This window comes from Pygocentrus nattereri, chromosome 18 (genome assembly GCF_015220715.1).
Source record: "Pygocentrus nattereri isolate fPygNat1 chromosome 18, fPygNat1.pri, whole genome shotgun sequence".
Lineage (NCBI taxonomy): Eukaryota > Metazoa > Chordata > Actinopteri > Characiformes > Serrasalmidae > Pygocentrus > Pygocentrus nattereri.
In genome coordinates, this window is record NC_051228.1 from 20,793,055 (window position 1) to 20,809,862 (window position 16,808).

General features: G+C 40.6%; 1 protein-coding gene across 2 annotated transcripts in view; it reads right to left on the reverse strand.

The window, feature by feature from the left end:
- unc13bb (unc-13 homolog Bb (C. elegans)) overlaps nt 1–16,808 on the reverse strand; it is a 162,822-nt gene that overhangs the window by 115,480 nt on the left and 30,534 nt on the right. For both annotated transcript variants that reach the window (XM_037547066.1, XM_037547065.1), the window contains exon 2: nt 13,989–14,018. In XM_037547066.1, coding sequence (XP_037402963.1) covers nt 13,989–14,018 — 30 coding nt within the window. The remainder of the gene's footprint in view (nt 1–13,988; nt 14,019–16,808) is intronic.

Consider the following 16,808-nt stretch of genomic DNA (forward strand, 5'->3'; position numbering starts at 1 on the left):
CTGTGTATTTATGTACACAAAAAAGGCCATAGGCCACATTTCATGTTTTTCCAATATGTTAAATTCAATTAAACAGAAATTGTGCAGAAGACGAATTGTGCTCGACTGTGACTCGCTGTAGTTAATTACTGCTGTGTATGATGAATGACTTCACTAAATGAAGTCAAACTGTACGAAGTAGCAAAACAGTGGCTATGCAGACATTCATAAACTTGCAAACTGGGTTAAGATTTTAACTAAGAATGGAAAATACTGTGCCAGGCATTTAATGTTTTCTCCTAATCAAAATAATGAACTATTCATTCATTCTTTTTCATTCTTACCCATAAAATAATTGCAATAGGATAATGAATAGTATGTCACTTAGTGTTCTCGCATGAACAGAAATGGCCTGGCAAAAAGAGCCAAATAATCCTCCACACAGTCCAAAATCAGATTAAAAGGAAAAGATGCTTTTTTGTCTTGCATAACAAAAAGCAGTGGCATCAAAGATATGCTGTAAAAGGAGAAAACTCAATTTTGTTAAATATTCAGCCTCTAATTGAAAAAGCCAGCAGACAGAGACAACCAGGGTTTCCTCTAAAGGACTATTAGCACTGCTAAGGCTGCAGCTGGAGTACTGTAGATTTTAGGTATTAGCATTAGCGTCCCAAGAGACGGACGCTAATGCTAATAGAAAGGCTATTCACTTACGCCTAGGCACCTGGGAGGACGAGTGAAATCACACTTTTCTTTTACGCACATGCACGCTTTCCATTTTTTCACCCTGAAAGTATCTTAAGAACCCAGAGACAAAGACCGTCACATGGAGGAGGAATGAATTTACACAAAAAACGGCAAACATTGGGGTTCACACTGAAAGTTTTCGCAGACTCATGTATGTTTCTTTCCTATTTAGAACTATTATCAGCAATTATACAAACCCAATTCCAAAGTTAGGACAGTAGGTAAAACACAAATAGAACAGAAAGCAGTGGTTTACAAACTGTCAGGTATTTAATTGAAAATAGCATAAAAATGTAATATTTCACCTTATTTTTGATAATTCCACCAATTCCAAATTTGATGCTTGCAACGCATTCCAAACAAAGTTGAAAGACTGGGATGTTTGTAAAATGATCAAAAAAAATATGTCATGGAACTTTATACAGGTAACCAGGTGAACAGGTAGCAGATAATACTATCATGATTGGGTATGAAAGGAGTATTAATGATTCATTGGCCATTTTCTGAAAAACCGTCTGAGCAAATAGCCCAATAGTTTCAGAACAATTTCTCTCAATGCAGGATTTCAAGGATTTTTCTCCATTTACAGTCCATAACATTATTAAAAGATCATTAAAAGAAACATTGTTAAAAGAAAGGTAAAGCAGAAGCCAAAAATCAACAATGCCCAGAAACACCACCGACTTCTCTGGGCTAAAGTAATGCTGCACTGATACTCTATCGGTTTCAGTGCCGTTACTGGCATTAAATGCAATATCGGCATCAGTGATGTGGATACCAATATATATGATTTCTGATGTTTGCATAGGCGCCAGTAGACAGAACAAATGACTTGAGATATTTGGATGTGGACAACATTCAGCTCCATTTTTGAGCCAGAGAAGCTGCTGTGTGCTTATGTGTAAACACCCCAGTGTCATCAGTGTACTGTTTAGTTCTGTTTTTAAATGTTTTATATCATAGGGATATTTTTACATTTACTTAAGTTGTTATAGATGCTTCTTATTACCAATTCTATAATACATACAGTAAATACAAAAAAGTTTTCTTAAGCACCAAATAAATATAATCCAACAATTAAATGCCATCTAGCCAAGTTTTATTTGTAATGCAGTAAAAGCTTTACCAAAATTTTAACATTATTATTATTATTTTACCAAAACAAAATATTTAAAAATGTAACTGTACAGATATCAGGACTTATATGTGAGCTAGGTTAATGTTATCAGTATCGGTACATGGCATTGGCCAATACTAATGGATCTGATATCGGTATTGGAAGGGGAGAAGTGGTATTGGTGCATCTCTACGCTAAAGCTCATCTTAGATGGTCTGATGAGTCGACAACAGTTTTGGAAATAATAGATGCTGTGTTCTTCGAGGTACAGAAGAAAAGGTCTATCCTGACTGTTACCAGTGTAATGTTCAAAAGCCATCTGTCATAGCATGGGATGAGTTGACGCAGGGGAGGCACTATTAATACAGTGGGGTACATACACATTTTGTAGCAACATATGCAGCCAACTAGACAACATCTTTTTCAGGGACATCCTTGCTCGTTTCAATAGGACAACACTGAGCCACATCCTGTATGCCTTACATCAGCGTACCTTCGTAGTAAGAGAGTGCAGGTACTAGGCTGGCCTGCCTATAATCTAGACAAAATGCAACATATTACAATGAAGCCTGGACTGCTCAGCAGGCCAAGTGCTATATCAAGGAAGAATGGGGTACAAATTCCACTGTTACATCTAAAACAATTGGTGTCCTCCAATCCCAAATGATCAATAAACATTGTTTTGTATTAAAACAACAAAGTTAATTAGGTAGTTTTTTTCAACTGAACAAAGGATGCAAAGGATTTGCAAAATCACTGCATCTACTGTGCCAACTTTTTTAAAAATAAAAAACTAAATAATTTTAGATATATTTAAATATATAATAAAATTCATATAAAAACATCATGAGGTCCACTGCTACAAAGCTAAGAAAATTGCCCTTTTTTTGTATTTGTTTGCTGTGCGAATGTGAAACAGAAGGCAGATTTAAACTTTAAGGTTCTTTCAGTTTTCTACAAAACTAAACAGCCAGCAGCATAACAAACATGTTCATTCATTATTGATGCCCGATGAGCTTTTCGATAAATTAGTCAGAGATGGAGCCCATGTTCAGGAGCTGACATTTCCGCCTTGAACCCCTGATAAATGTTGTATGAGTGAGGTGACGGACAGCAGAGAATTCCAAAGTTGGATATTTATGCGCCGCAGTGAGAGAAGGCTGGTATGGTATTGCATAGTTTCATGTTTACGGCGCCTGCAAAAAGTATCGACTTCTTTGGAAGTTTGCATGTTTTATTATGAAAAACACTGAATCAGAACCCAGTCTGGCCTTCAAGGGCAGCTACAGTAGGCAACTAGTTTTAAAACGATTAAAAATCCAACTGCAATTATTTTTAGTTTCCTACGTATCAGAAATTGGTATTTGTGTGGAATTTTGACTCTTTTCAGTATACCAATATCCAGCATACTAAGTTGTTAAGTTGCCAATCTACAAAACCTGAAAAATATCTTACTTGAAGGTCCCTAATCACTAATCATGGCATATGAAGGGACATTTGATGAACTCTGAGTCCCTGTTCCATCTGCTTCACTTGAGCAGATTTATGCTTGGACCCCACATATTGCCACTTGCATTGCAACTTATATTTTAATTAATGCGGTCATATTAAGCCAATACTTAATAGATCTAAGTAGATAGCTTTAGACATAAGGCCACTAAAATGTTTCCCTATTCCTCTTTGTGAAACTGTTCAAGTCTTTGCTGATCGATTGTATTTGGGGTAAGTGATAAATCATGTCAATTTTTTTATTTATTCCCAAACTATTCCTGTAAAAAACAAAGTGGACAGAGTTGGTAACATTCGACTAGAATTCTGCTATGGCACATTGACATTACCACAGCATAAACATATCCATGGGGGAGAACATATGCTGTCATCACTAAATTTTCACTTAACTTACACTTCCAGATTACCCTTACCAGCAACTGTCAAGACAAATCCCATAATGTTTGGTGCCAAAACAACTTATGTTATTTCATGCTAATGTGTGTCTGAGGAACCAGCTGTAAAGATCCTCAAGTTTGCAGGTGACACCACTGTGGTGGGCCTCATAGCAAATAGGTATGAGGAAGTCGAGCAGCTGATCTCCTTGTGAAGAAGCAACTACCTGCTGCTGAACATTGAGAAGACCGTGAAGATGGTGGTGAACCTCATGCATAACTCCTCCTGTAGCATACAGTTTATTTGTACAAGTACATTTTTGACAATGTTCATATCACTGTAATATTCTGTATTTAATAGTTTTTATGGTGTATTTTATAGCACTTGACCTGCACACTTAGGCCCAAACTCATTTCTCTCCTCGCTCCTACCTCTTAGCCCTTAGCCCTCTGTTTTAGATGTTCACTTCTAGGGGTAGGGTGTCCTGATTTTGTTGAGATAGAGCGGTTGGGTGAACTGTTAGGGATACATGGCCCTCCAAACAGAGGTTTTTCAGAGACACAATCCAAACCGTGTTATCAGAAAAAGAAAATTGAGCAAGATGCCTGTTCAAGAGAACAAAGAAACCCACAAATGTCAGTATTTTTTTTTTAGATATCCACTGTATTGTCTTAGTTTAATGTCATTTCAATGTATTATGCTCCTTTTCTTCATAACAAGCATGAAAATGCTAACAGTGTGCTGATGTCTCGGTAGGTAGCCAGCTAAATTTCCCATTCCACCTTAAATAGTCCAGCAGTACTGATGCCTGAAGTGCCAGAATGCAACTCCAGCTCCATTTAAGGTGGAATGGGAAAGTCAAACAAGAAACTGATTTCAGCTTCATATCACCAAATAATCAGGGGTGGGCAATAATAAATATCACATTCCCCTCTTTAAAAACATATGATGACCTGAATTTAACTAAAGCCCAGCAGTGAGGTTGCTGAACTTTGCCCTCCTCTTCTATCACTGCAGACTGACAGGTTTGCCTACAGAGCACCACTAGTAGCCTGATAATGAAGCAATGTTCTTTTGTTTTTGAGGGTTGTTCCATTTTGCTGGGGAAGATATCAACCACTACCCCTTGTAACTCGGTTCCAATGGGCAAGGTGACACTCGAAAACAAGGGAGAGGGGTAAAAATAAGAAATGGGATTAGGCCCTACATTCATATCTGCATATGTACAGATATCCATTCCGATTTTTTGACCGGTATAACGTAGTTATGTTACAACACTTACGGGTGATATATTAGTGAACAAAATCTGCCATGACATGTTTAAGATTATGTCAATGTTATGAAGCAGGGTTCAAGTAAAGTGTACACTGTACACTGATGTTATGACAACTAAAGCAACTTGCACTTTCCTGAAAGCAAAAAGCATTCACCGTTCTTCAAGCTTCAACCTATTCACCTTCAAAGCAGAAGCTCGCTCTCTTCCCCCTACACTTTCTGCCCCCACCCCGTTGTCCTGACCGTGATCGCCGGTCGATAATAACAGCAAAAGCACAGACATCAGCTCTCATACAGGCTTTTACTGATCATCATTTTGACCAAAGTCTCTGCCTGATGCCACTCCAAACACAGCGGCTAATGTGGAGAAGCTTTTCAGAATAACTGCTCCTTTTTAATTTTTTTTTTTGCTCAAGACCATTAAATATATTTGTCTTTTTTGGGCTCCATAATACGTGTAACATTCTAGGCGGATCAAATGACTGAGCTGGTCTGAGAAGCACATCACAAATATGGATGCATAGCATAGTGACTTTTCAGGAGACTTACTTTAAGTTTTTCAAAGAAAAATCTGCAGGGATATTTTTCCACATCCCCAAAGTTCAGGTTTAGAAGTTGGTTTAGCATCCAAATAATCCCAAAGACATTCAGTGATGCTGGCTTCTGAATTCTGGGGTGGTCAAACCATTGTTAGGAGAACACCAGCTTCTTTTATTATTCTCCCAACATTTTCTCCTCTCACTGAAAAATGAAAGCTTTAAGTGATGTTTATCTGATGGGGATAGTGTTGGTATCTACCAGGTCTTCCAGGTGCTTGTTGGGAGTCACATTTTCTCCATTTTCTAAAACTTTACTCATTTCCCTTCGACTGTCTCCTTCTTTATGTAAATGGATTATCTTGCAATTTATTTCCTTAGAAACCTCTCCTGGAAAATGAATACCCTGTACTTAATGTTTATTTGCTGTTGATTTTCTAAGATTAAACAAGTGAACTCATCCTCTACAGAGAAAACACTCCTGCACACTGTAAAACACAGTTATTGCTTACTTGCTATATTTAATGTATTGAGGGAAAAAAAAACATAAAATGTGGCCAGTTACGAAAGTTATGGTATGTTTTTTTTCTAATCATGTATAAAATAGAACCTGTGCACTAAAATTAGCAGAAAAATCCTCTGTAGTGGAGGTGTTAACTTATATTCGCTTAAAAATGAACACAACATGGAATTTGAACACGTATATAACAAATGTACATTCAACTGTCATATCAAAACCAAATACCTACATTTTTTCAACTTCTTTTTTTATGTTATTTGAGCAGATCAGCTGCTCTTCACATTGTGTGGATGTTTCATGACGACTGGACAAACAGAAATCAACGTACACAAATCAACAAAACTACTGTTGTACCTTAAAGAGAGCATTTTCATTGTTTGTACCTTGATGAACAAAATGTACCTGCACAGAACCTTTATTTCTAACAGTGCAGTACTGCAATTGGACTCAAACTATTCTTCCTGGGAAAATGTGTGACACACACCTTTTGGTCACAAGACAAATGTGACATTGAGGGAACAAAGGGCTTGAGGCATAATAGATGATGTGTCGTTTACAGAGCTAAGCAAACACCCTGGATCGCAGGGAAACAAAAGGGCCAACTGTCAGTAATGAAAGCAAGGCTGGCGGGCCTGTTTACCCTCAGCCATAAGGGAAGCAATGGGACAATATTGCAGTCTGCTGATCTGATCCTGTGTTTGTATAAGAGCTGAGACAGAGCAGATCATGCTAACATCTTCCTACAGTCCTGTCTGCCTCTCCGCATAAAGCAGGAATAGGTATACTAGCTGTGCTAGATGGATCACTCAACATTCAAACTGGCTAAATTCACTGAAAACACTGAAAAAATAAGAGAGAAGCTGATGAGTTGTACTTCATATTAAGGCCCAATCTTATTTTGACCCCAACCCCTAGTTTTTGAGTATTACCTTGCCCCTTGGAAGTGAGCTACAAGGGGTAGTGGATAAAATCTTCACTACAAAATGGAACAACCCTCAAATACACAAGAACATTATTAACAGGCTAGTAGCGCTGCTCTGTAGAAGACCCTGTCAGTCCACAGTGATAGCAGAGGAGGATAAAGTTCAGCCTCAACCTTACAGTTGGGCTTTAGTTACATTAGGGCATTATATGCTTTCAAAGGGGGGGGCAATTATTTATTATCGCTCACCCTTAAATCTTCAGTGATAAGAAGCTGAAGTCAGCTATTCGCCAGATTCTTGTTCAAGTGTTCCCATTTTACCTTTTATGGTGCAGCAGTTTTGATGCCTGATGCTCCAGAATCTAAACACTGCACCATTTAAGGTGGAATGGGAAATTTAGCTAGCTAGCTACCGAGACATCAGCATACTACTAGCGACATTTTACACTTGTTATGAGGAAAAGGAGCATAACAGACTGAAAGTACACTGAACTAACATATATTCAAAGAAAAAGATAATAGATATAAAGCATAATACAAAGGTTATGATCATTTTTAACAGAGAAAATAGTCAGATTTGAGTGTTTGGTCGCTTGTGCTGCCATCTTGCTTTTTTTTCCTCATAACACTCAGTTTGGAGTGTGTCTCTGAAAACCTCTGTTTGGAGGTCCATGTAGTCCTAGCACTTCATTCTACCCTTCTATCTAGACAAAAAACAGGACACCCTAACACTATGAGCACATAGTGTTAGGAGGGGTAAGGGCTAAGAGGTAGGGATAAGGGGTGAAATGGGATTGGGCCTTGGATGTTGGACTTGGATTGGGAGTGTAATACTGTATCATAAACAACCGTATCCAGACCTAGTCCTGAGGAGGAGCTTAAGCATCGTCTTCCTCGCTCTAATGCACTTGATTCAGAAGTTAACTGATCTATTCACTCTCCACCCACAGATGTAGCAGCTCTTGTTAGGTTGGACATTGAGTGTTATTGATTGTGCTGTAATATTTGCAGGAAGACAAATGAGGAGTAGGTATAATGTCTACAGTGCTGCTATATAAAGAAGAGCAGGAAAGTCACATTCCTCCACAGTCACAGGGCTTATGAGATGGGTGTGAGGGCAAACAGTGCAGGGTGTTTGCTGAGGAGGAGAGCATGGGGATTTGGGCTTAACCTACACTGATCTTATTCCCAGCAAGCCAAGAAATCCAGCCAAGGAAGGACACGCAGCCTGACGAGATTACTTAACACAGAATCAATTAATCAGACTGAGCGATGGTGTAAAGCTGCACTGCAAGTTCTTTCTGCAACATCTTTCACTGCTCACCTTCATTCACTGCCAGTTCCCCTGACTGTACGCTGCCCATCAAAAGTTAAGCATGTTTTCTTTGCTGCTTTTGCAATAACTTACCATATTAAAAGCTAAACCGGTTTAGAGAAAAACTATAACGTGTGTAAACATTAGTGACGGTATAAGGGCCAGTGCTTCCCTGGGAATAAAGCCAAGTTTAAACCACCTTTAGGCCAAAAGAGTTTTAAGATCTGCATTTAATGGCAAACTTTGACCTAAAATATGTTAGTTAATTTGCTATTTATCATGTTTTATGAAAACTTTACAATGTTCTCATATTTTCAATGTTGTTTCGATTTACAATGTCTAGCATGCATTATAAAAATGTATCATACAGCGACTGGGAAGCCCTGTGGTGTCAACCACTTCTGAGTGTGAGTAGTAGGCTAATAAATGTAACCAACCTAGATATTAGATAATAATAATAATAATAGTAATAATAATAATAATAATAGCAACTTTATTGGTACTAGAAGCAGGAGGTCAAAGGGCTTTACAGAAGGGTGATAAAGCTTAACAGCAAGAGAAGATACTGTAGTTACTGTTCGGGAGTTTCAATATAATGGAAAACAAATAAAATTAAGTAAATAAAAGATTACATTACATGAAAGAATTATATTAAAATAATATGAAGTGCCTCTCCATGGATCACCACCTTATCGTGGTGGAGGGGTTTGCGTGCTTGAATGATCCTAGGAGCTATATTGTCTGGAGCAAAAGCTCCTGGTAGGGTCTCCCATGGCAAACTGGTCCTAGGTGACATGTCAGACAAAGTGTGATCCATAATAACCCCTATGAGAAGACAAGAACAGGATTTGTGTACCCTGCCCGGATCAGGGTTACCGGGGCCCCACCCTGGAGCCAGGCCTGGGGGAGGGGCTCGCTAGCGAGCGTCTGGTGGCCGGGCATTTACTCATGGTGCCCGGCCGGGCCCAGCCCGAAGGAGTTACATGAGTCCCCCCTCCCATCGACCCACCACTAATGGGAGGGGCAGTAGTAGGGGTTCGGTGCTTTGTGGATCGGGCAGTGTCCAAAGGCGTGGGCCTTGGCGTTCTGATCCTCGATTGCTGAAACTGGCTTTTGGAACTTGGAACGTTACCTCACTGGCAGGGAAGGAGCCTGAGTTGGTGCGCGAGGTTGAGAGATACCGGCTAGATATAGTTGGGCTCACCTCAACACACAGCTTGGGCTCTGGGTCCAATCTCCTTGAGAGGGGCTGGACTTTATTCTTTTCTGGAGTTGCCCATGGTGAGAGGCGGCGGGCAGGTGTGGGCTTTCTCATAGCCCCTCGACTCAGTGCCTGTATGTTGGTGTTTTCTCCGGTGGACGAGAGGGTAGCTTCCCTACGCCTTCGGGTTGGGGAACGGGTCCTGACTGCTGTCTGTGCTTATGCACCGAACAGCAGTTCAGAGTACCCAGCCTTCTTAGAGTCCTTGGAAAGGGTGCTTGAAAGTGCTCCTCCTGGAGACTCTATTGTCCTACTGGGGGACTTTAACGCTCACGTGGGCAATGACAGTGAGACCTGGAGGGGTGTGATTGGGAGGAATGGCCTCTCTGATCTGACCCCGAGTGGTGTTCAGTTTTTGGACTTCTGCGCAAACCACAGTTTGTCCATCACGAACACCATGTTTGAACACAAGGATGTCCATAAGTGCACATGGCACCAGGACACCCTAGGCCGCAGTTCATTGATTGACTTTGTAGTCGTGTCATCGGACTTGCGGTCATGTGTTTTGGACACTCGGGTAAAGAGAGGAGCTGAGCTGTCAACTGATCACCACCTGGTGGTGAGTTGGTTCAGGTGGTGGGGGAAGATGCCGGTCAGACCAGGCAAGCCCAAACGTATAGTGAGGGTTTGCTGGGAACGTCTGGCAGAAGAACCTGTCAGATTGATCTTCAACTCACACCTCCGTCAGAACTTTGACCAGATATCGGGGGAGGTGGGGGACATAGACTCAGAATGGGCCATGTTCCGTTCCTCCATTGTTGAAGCGGCTGACTGTAGCTGTGGCCGTAAGGTAGTTGGTGCCTGTCGGGGCGGTAATCCTCGAACCCAGTGGTGGACACCCCAGGTGAGAGATGCCGTCAAGCTGAAGAAGGAGTCCTACCGGGTATGGTTGGCCTGTGGGACACCAGAGGCAGCTGGCAGGTATCGACAGGCAAAGCGATCTGCGGCTTCAGTCGTCGCCAAGGCAAAAACCCGTGTATGGGAGGAGTTTGGTGAGGCCTTGGAAAGTGACTTTAAGTCGGCTCCGAAAAGATTCTGGCAAACCGTCTGGCGACTCAGAAGGGGAAAGCAGTGTGCCACTAGCACTGTATATAGTGGAGATGGTGTGCTGCTGACTTCGACTGAAGACGTCATTGGGCGGTGGAAGGAATACTTTGAGGACCTTCTCAATCCCACCGACACGTTCTCCAGTGAGGAGGCAGAGTCTGGGGACATGGGAATAGGCTTGTCCATTACTGAGGCCGAAGTCGCTAAGGTAGTTAAGAAGCTCCTTGGTGGCAAGGCTCCAGGGGTGGATGAGATCCGCCCTGAGTTCCTCAAGGCTCTGGATGTTGTGGGGCTGTCTTGGCTGACACGCCTTTTCAACATTGCGTGGACATCGGGGGCGGTGCCACTGGATTGGCAGACTGGGGTGGTGGTGCCTCTTTTTAAAAAAAGGGGACCGGAGGGTGTGTTCCAACTACAGGGGAATCACACTCCTCAGCCTCCCTGGTAAGGTCTATGCAGGGGTACTGGAGAAGAGAGTCCAGTTTATAGTTGAACTTCGGATCCAGGAGGAGCAGTGCGGGTTCCGTCCTGGTCGTGGAACACTGGACCAACTTTTCACCCTCTCCAGGATTCTGGAGGGCTCATGGGAGTTTGCCCAACCAGTCCACATGTGCTTTGTGGATCTGGAGAAGGCATTCGACTGTGTTCCCCGAAGAATTCTGTGGGAGGTGCTTCGGGAGTACGGGGTACATGGCTCTTTGCTACGAGCCATTCAGGCCCTGTACAAACAGAGCAGGAGTTTGGTTCGCATGGCCGGCAGTAAGTCAGACTTGTTCCCAGTGAGAGTTGGACTCCATCAGGGCTGCCCTTTGTCACCGATTCTATTCATAATTTTTATGGATAGAATTTCTAGGTGCAGTCAGGGGATGGAGGGTGTCCGGTTTGGTGACCTCAGGGTCACATCGCTGCTGTTTGCAGATGATGTGGTCCTATTGGGGACATCAGGCCGCGAACTTCAGCTTTCGCTGGATCGGTTTGCAGCCGAGTGTGAAGCGGCTGGGATGAGAATCAGTACCTCCAAATCCGAGACCATGGTTCTCAGGCGGAAAAGGGTGGAGAGCCCTCTCTGGGTCGGGGATAGGCTCTTGCCTCAAGTGGAGGAGTTCAAGTATCTCGGGGTCTTGTTCACGAGTGATGGTACAAGGGAGCGGGAGATTGACAGGCGGATTGGTGCTGGGTCAGCAGTGATGCGGGCTCTTTACCGGTCTGTTGTGGTAAAGAAATAGCTGAGCCATAAGGCAAGGCTCTCGATTTACCGGTCGATCTACGTTCCCACCCTCACCTATGGTCATGAGCTTTGGGTAATGACCGAAAGAATAAGATCGCGAATACAAGCGGCCGAAATGAGTTTCCTCCGCAGGGTGTCTGGGCTCTCCCTTAGAGATAGGGTGAGAAGTTCGGTCATCCGGGAGGGACTCGGAGTAGAGCCGCTGCTTCTTCACATCGAGAGGAGTCAGCTGAGGTGGTTCGGGCATCTGGTTAGGATGCCTCCTGGATGCCTCCCTCGGGAGGTGTCACAGGCAAGTCCACCTGGGAGGAGACCCCCGGGAAGACCCAGGACACGCTGGCGTGACTATATCGCCCAGCTGGCCTGGGAGCGCCTCGGAATCCCCCTTGGAGAGCTAGTGGAAGTGGCTGGGGAAAGGGAGGTTTGGGCCTCATTGCTTAGGATGCTGCCCCCGCGACCCGAACCCCGGAGAAGCGGAAGCTAATGGATGGATGGATGGATGGATGGATAATATGAAGTGATGACTGAGATCAAATGAACAAGATAAATACAACAATTAGGTATAATTTTAATTAAAAGCTTTAATTAAAAGAGATACAGTTACATGTCTCTTAAAGTGAGCGCTGAACTTGAGTAACTAGTTCCACAGTTAAGAGCACAATAATTGAGTCTCTCTACTTTTTCTGTATTTTTTTCCTGAAGGTTAGTATCTGCAGATCTAAGATCACATGTTGGAACACAAATAGACAAACATTCAGTTGTTTTAAGGTCATTTAAAGCTTTAAAAACTAGTAATAAGATGTAGGCAGCCAGTGAACACAACAGAGCGGTTGATGATGAATCCATTCTGCTGTGTTCTGTATAAACGGAGTATGGATTGTTTTTGCCAGTAAGAGGAACATTACAGTGATCAACACTGCTGTAAGAAATGCCTCAACAAGGCAGATAGAAAAGCCCGAACTTTAATGATATTTTTAAATTATGAAAAAACTATGTTAGATGTGGGATAAAACAGAGTTCAGAATCTAAGATTACACCCAGGTTTTGTACTTCAGGTTTGGTATACAAAGCTAACGAGCCCTTTCATGACAATTCGATTCAAGAGTGCAGAGAAAACAAGCCAAACTAAGGTAAAGTATCCAGGTAAAGCATCTGCCTTCCCTTCTACATTTGCCAGCAAGCAGCAAAAAAAAAATTCATGCATGCATGCATGCAAAAAAAAAAAAAAAGGTATCTTGTGAAGTGTCAAATCTCGTCAATATATTGAAAATTTCCCATTTTGAGAAGATTATGCACTTATTATGTAGCTTATTTCTAGACACTTTTGTTTTAAGTAATTTTATTAAGGAAAATGTTCTCACTATACTGGCAGACAATAAATTATTTGCCATACCAATACAGTAAAGTAATTTTACTTAATAAAATGATCTAAAACAAGTAAAAAAAATCTAGATATTTAATCTTAAAATTATCTTATAATCTTAAACTGAGTTTACAACAATCCCAACAGGAGAAATATTAGATTTACTGATTATATTTAAGATAATTTTACTTGACAAGTTACCAGCTTTTGCAGTGGAAAGCAGTTTCAGTTTTTTAAAAGTTCCTTCCACCTTCAAGACTCATCAGAAAAGGGGTAGGAAGTGAGTAGACGCATTTACAAGATTTGGCATTTCCAAATTGATTCTGTATCGATCGGGATTGATGATATATGCATTTTGTACTGCTGGGTTTTAGGTCTGTGCAGTTCGACCCTTGAACCCTGAATGAAATAAAAGGCTATTTCTGGTATACTATACACATTTACATAACACGACAAAAGCTTATTCAAGTTTAAACCTCTTATCAACATTATCACTGAAAAATTGCATCACAATACAAATCCAGATACACAGCACAAAATACACTTATCATAAACACCCACTGCATCTCATCATCTCCTCATACAGTGTGCTCTTTATGATGCATGTAAAAACATCAAGAGTAGCACTAATTCTTCAACAAACAACCTTAGCCTGAAAGAGATTCATGGCTCAGGAAAGATGAAACCAAATAGCTTTCCACTGGATTTACACACAAGAATCCGGCCCCTTAGGTTACATTACAGAAAAACAGGCTAGTATGTAAACTGGAGAACAAAGAACAACATTCGCTTACCTGGAGGCCCTTGGAGTTTGGCTTTCTTTACTAAAAAGACAGAGAGAGAAACAATGGTTAGCATGTGGGGAAAAAGCAGAAAAAAAACATCCGCCATCCAGATCTGACACAGGATTTCTCTTATGTCCAAAACCTGCTGTTCAACCATTTGGAGATTTTTCAGTATTTCAATTAAAATGCGATTATTCTAAAACCAAGGGCTTTTTTTCATAACAAAGACCATCTCATCCACTTTTTCTCTGCATCATTAGGTCAAATTTCCAAGATTTATTCATTTTTCTCACAACTCCCAGACCAGTTTGCTCTACCATCAAAGTGACTTATTTACACATTTACAAATGAGACATTATTACAGAAAACACAAACTGGGATATTATTAAAAGAAAACCAATCAATATAGAAACCCATTTTATACATGTGAACACCATGCATCATGCACAAATATCTCATATATATATATATATATATATATATATATATATATATATATATATATATATATATATACACACACACACACACACACACACACATACATACACATACATACACACACACACACACACAAAACAAATTATCGACTTTCAAGACAACACTTTCCATATTAATGGACAATGGGAATTGGAACTGAGTACAGGAATGGGAGACAAAGTCTTGGAAACAGTAAGTGCCAGATGTTACAGGGGGACTGGAAAGAATTTGATTGGAGGGTTAAAATACAGTAGATTTGGGACCTCGCTGGTTGATTGACACTGTGGTATGGTCAGTGTAATCATACTCATGTCTTCTGGGATTGTTCAAAAATACAGACATTCTGGAAGAATGTTAAAGAGGAGTTGTAGAAATTTCATTTCAGAAAGTTCATTTTCCCCTGGACTCATTATTGTTCTTGTTGGAAGCGTTGCCTGAACACATTACCAATGACCAGTGTTACATGCTTTTGTTGATGGTTGCAAGAAAATGAATTGCTGTTAACTGGATGAAGCCTTAATCCCCAACCACTGTTCAATAGTTACAGGAAGTCAAGCATGTTTATATGATGGAACACATGACAGCCCAGCTACAATTAAAACTACTTATTTTTCTAAGATGGAAACCTGTTAATTTTTACCACAGTTAGTTGTGTCAGTTAGAGTATGTGTGTACATGTGTATGTGTATGTGTGTATGGAGGTACAGAATGTGTAGATGTATGTTTATGTGTTCTATCCCTGCAGCATGTATGTTAATTGAAATTGCAACTCTTCCGATTTTAAAATTGCACACTTTTGAAATAAAAACATTTCTTCCTTCAGCTCCAAGTTCAACCTCTGTCAAGACCCAGTGGTTGAGCCTCATTCATTACTATCTACTGCAGATTTCTCGCTCTCTGGCCTTAAACAAAAATTTTTAAACGGTACAGTCATCGGTAGCGTTTTAATTGAGTTTCATATTAAGTGGTAGAGCCCTTTCACATTATGTGGAGGTTCTTCAAAAATCATCCACTGAAAGGTTCTTCATAGAGCTAAAAGTGTCTCTTGCATGGCGTCATTCTTACTCCTAAGGAAGTAATTTTCCAGAACTTGTACACATGATAACTGTTGCTCACGACATATAATCTCAAAGTGATGCACATCTGTCGTCATCCTTAATATTAAAGTCAATAATTATACCTCTGATGACCACTTAGTGAATCATCAAACCATAAACCGCTCCTCAGTGAACCATTTCATTCATTTATATTTACTGGATGATTAGAAGTGAACATTACACACTGCAGAATGTCCACGTGATCCAGCATTCAATACAACACAACAATAGGCATATGTCCAAAAGTTTGTACATGCCTACATTCAACATCTCATCCAACAGGTAATGACAGTGGGTAAAGGGCCCAACGATGGGGTCGTGGGGACACATGGAGGCTTGTGTGTGGCTGCTCCGGAGTGACCCATTCTTCAATGAATTTTCAATGCTTTTCTTTGGAAATTATACTGTCAGCAGTGAGTGCAACTTTACTGAATTAACTCTTTAGAAGGGCTGTATGTATTTACTGTATGGAAAGACATTCAAACTGAGTATTAGCAGCTAAAATATGCAAGGAATATGCTAAAATAGGTCATCTCAGTGTAACAAATTCACACTTTTCCAGGTCTCACTAAAATGTCTGGACATTTTATGAATTTTCTTCCTGTCTAAGTGTTTTTTGTAGATGGCAATATGTAATCACCAAATGTTTACTAAGGGCTATGAGAAGCACAGTTCCTGTATTTCTGTGGGTAGTTTTAAAGGGCCCATATCATTGAAAACTGAATGTTGTCACTTTTTTAAATGAAAGAGTTTGATGTATGTAAACACATACATTTCCCAAATGTACAATTGGTAGAGATTTAATTGAGTTTTATTTTTAATTGGTAAAACACCTTCACATGATGTGGAGGTTCTTTAAAAAATATCCCCTAAAAGGTTGAAAGATTCCACATAGTACCATTCACTCCCCAGTCCAGCCTGAAGTTATAAAGAGTGTTTCAGCTTAGATGAATCAAACCAGAGCTCATTTACATTAGTCTTAAAGGCACTGTGCCAAAAACAGCCTGTTTAATTCTAAGTGATTAAAGAGAGAGAGTGGAAAATGGTCATGTATGTATGAATTATGACTGATTTTGGTATATAAATGCACATGTTATAAGTGAATCTCAAAGGGAAAATAAAAAGCTAGAATAAAATTGAGGCAAATTATTTAAGACAAATGTCAATTACTTTGGTCCAAAGTAATGTAGGCTTGTATTTAACCATATCAAGGGCTTACTAGTAACTAGTTAGTATTTTGAACATATGGTAA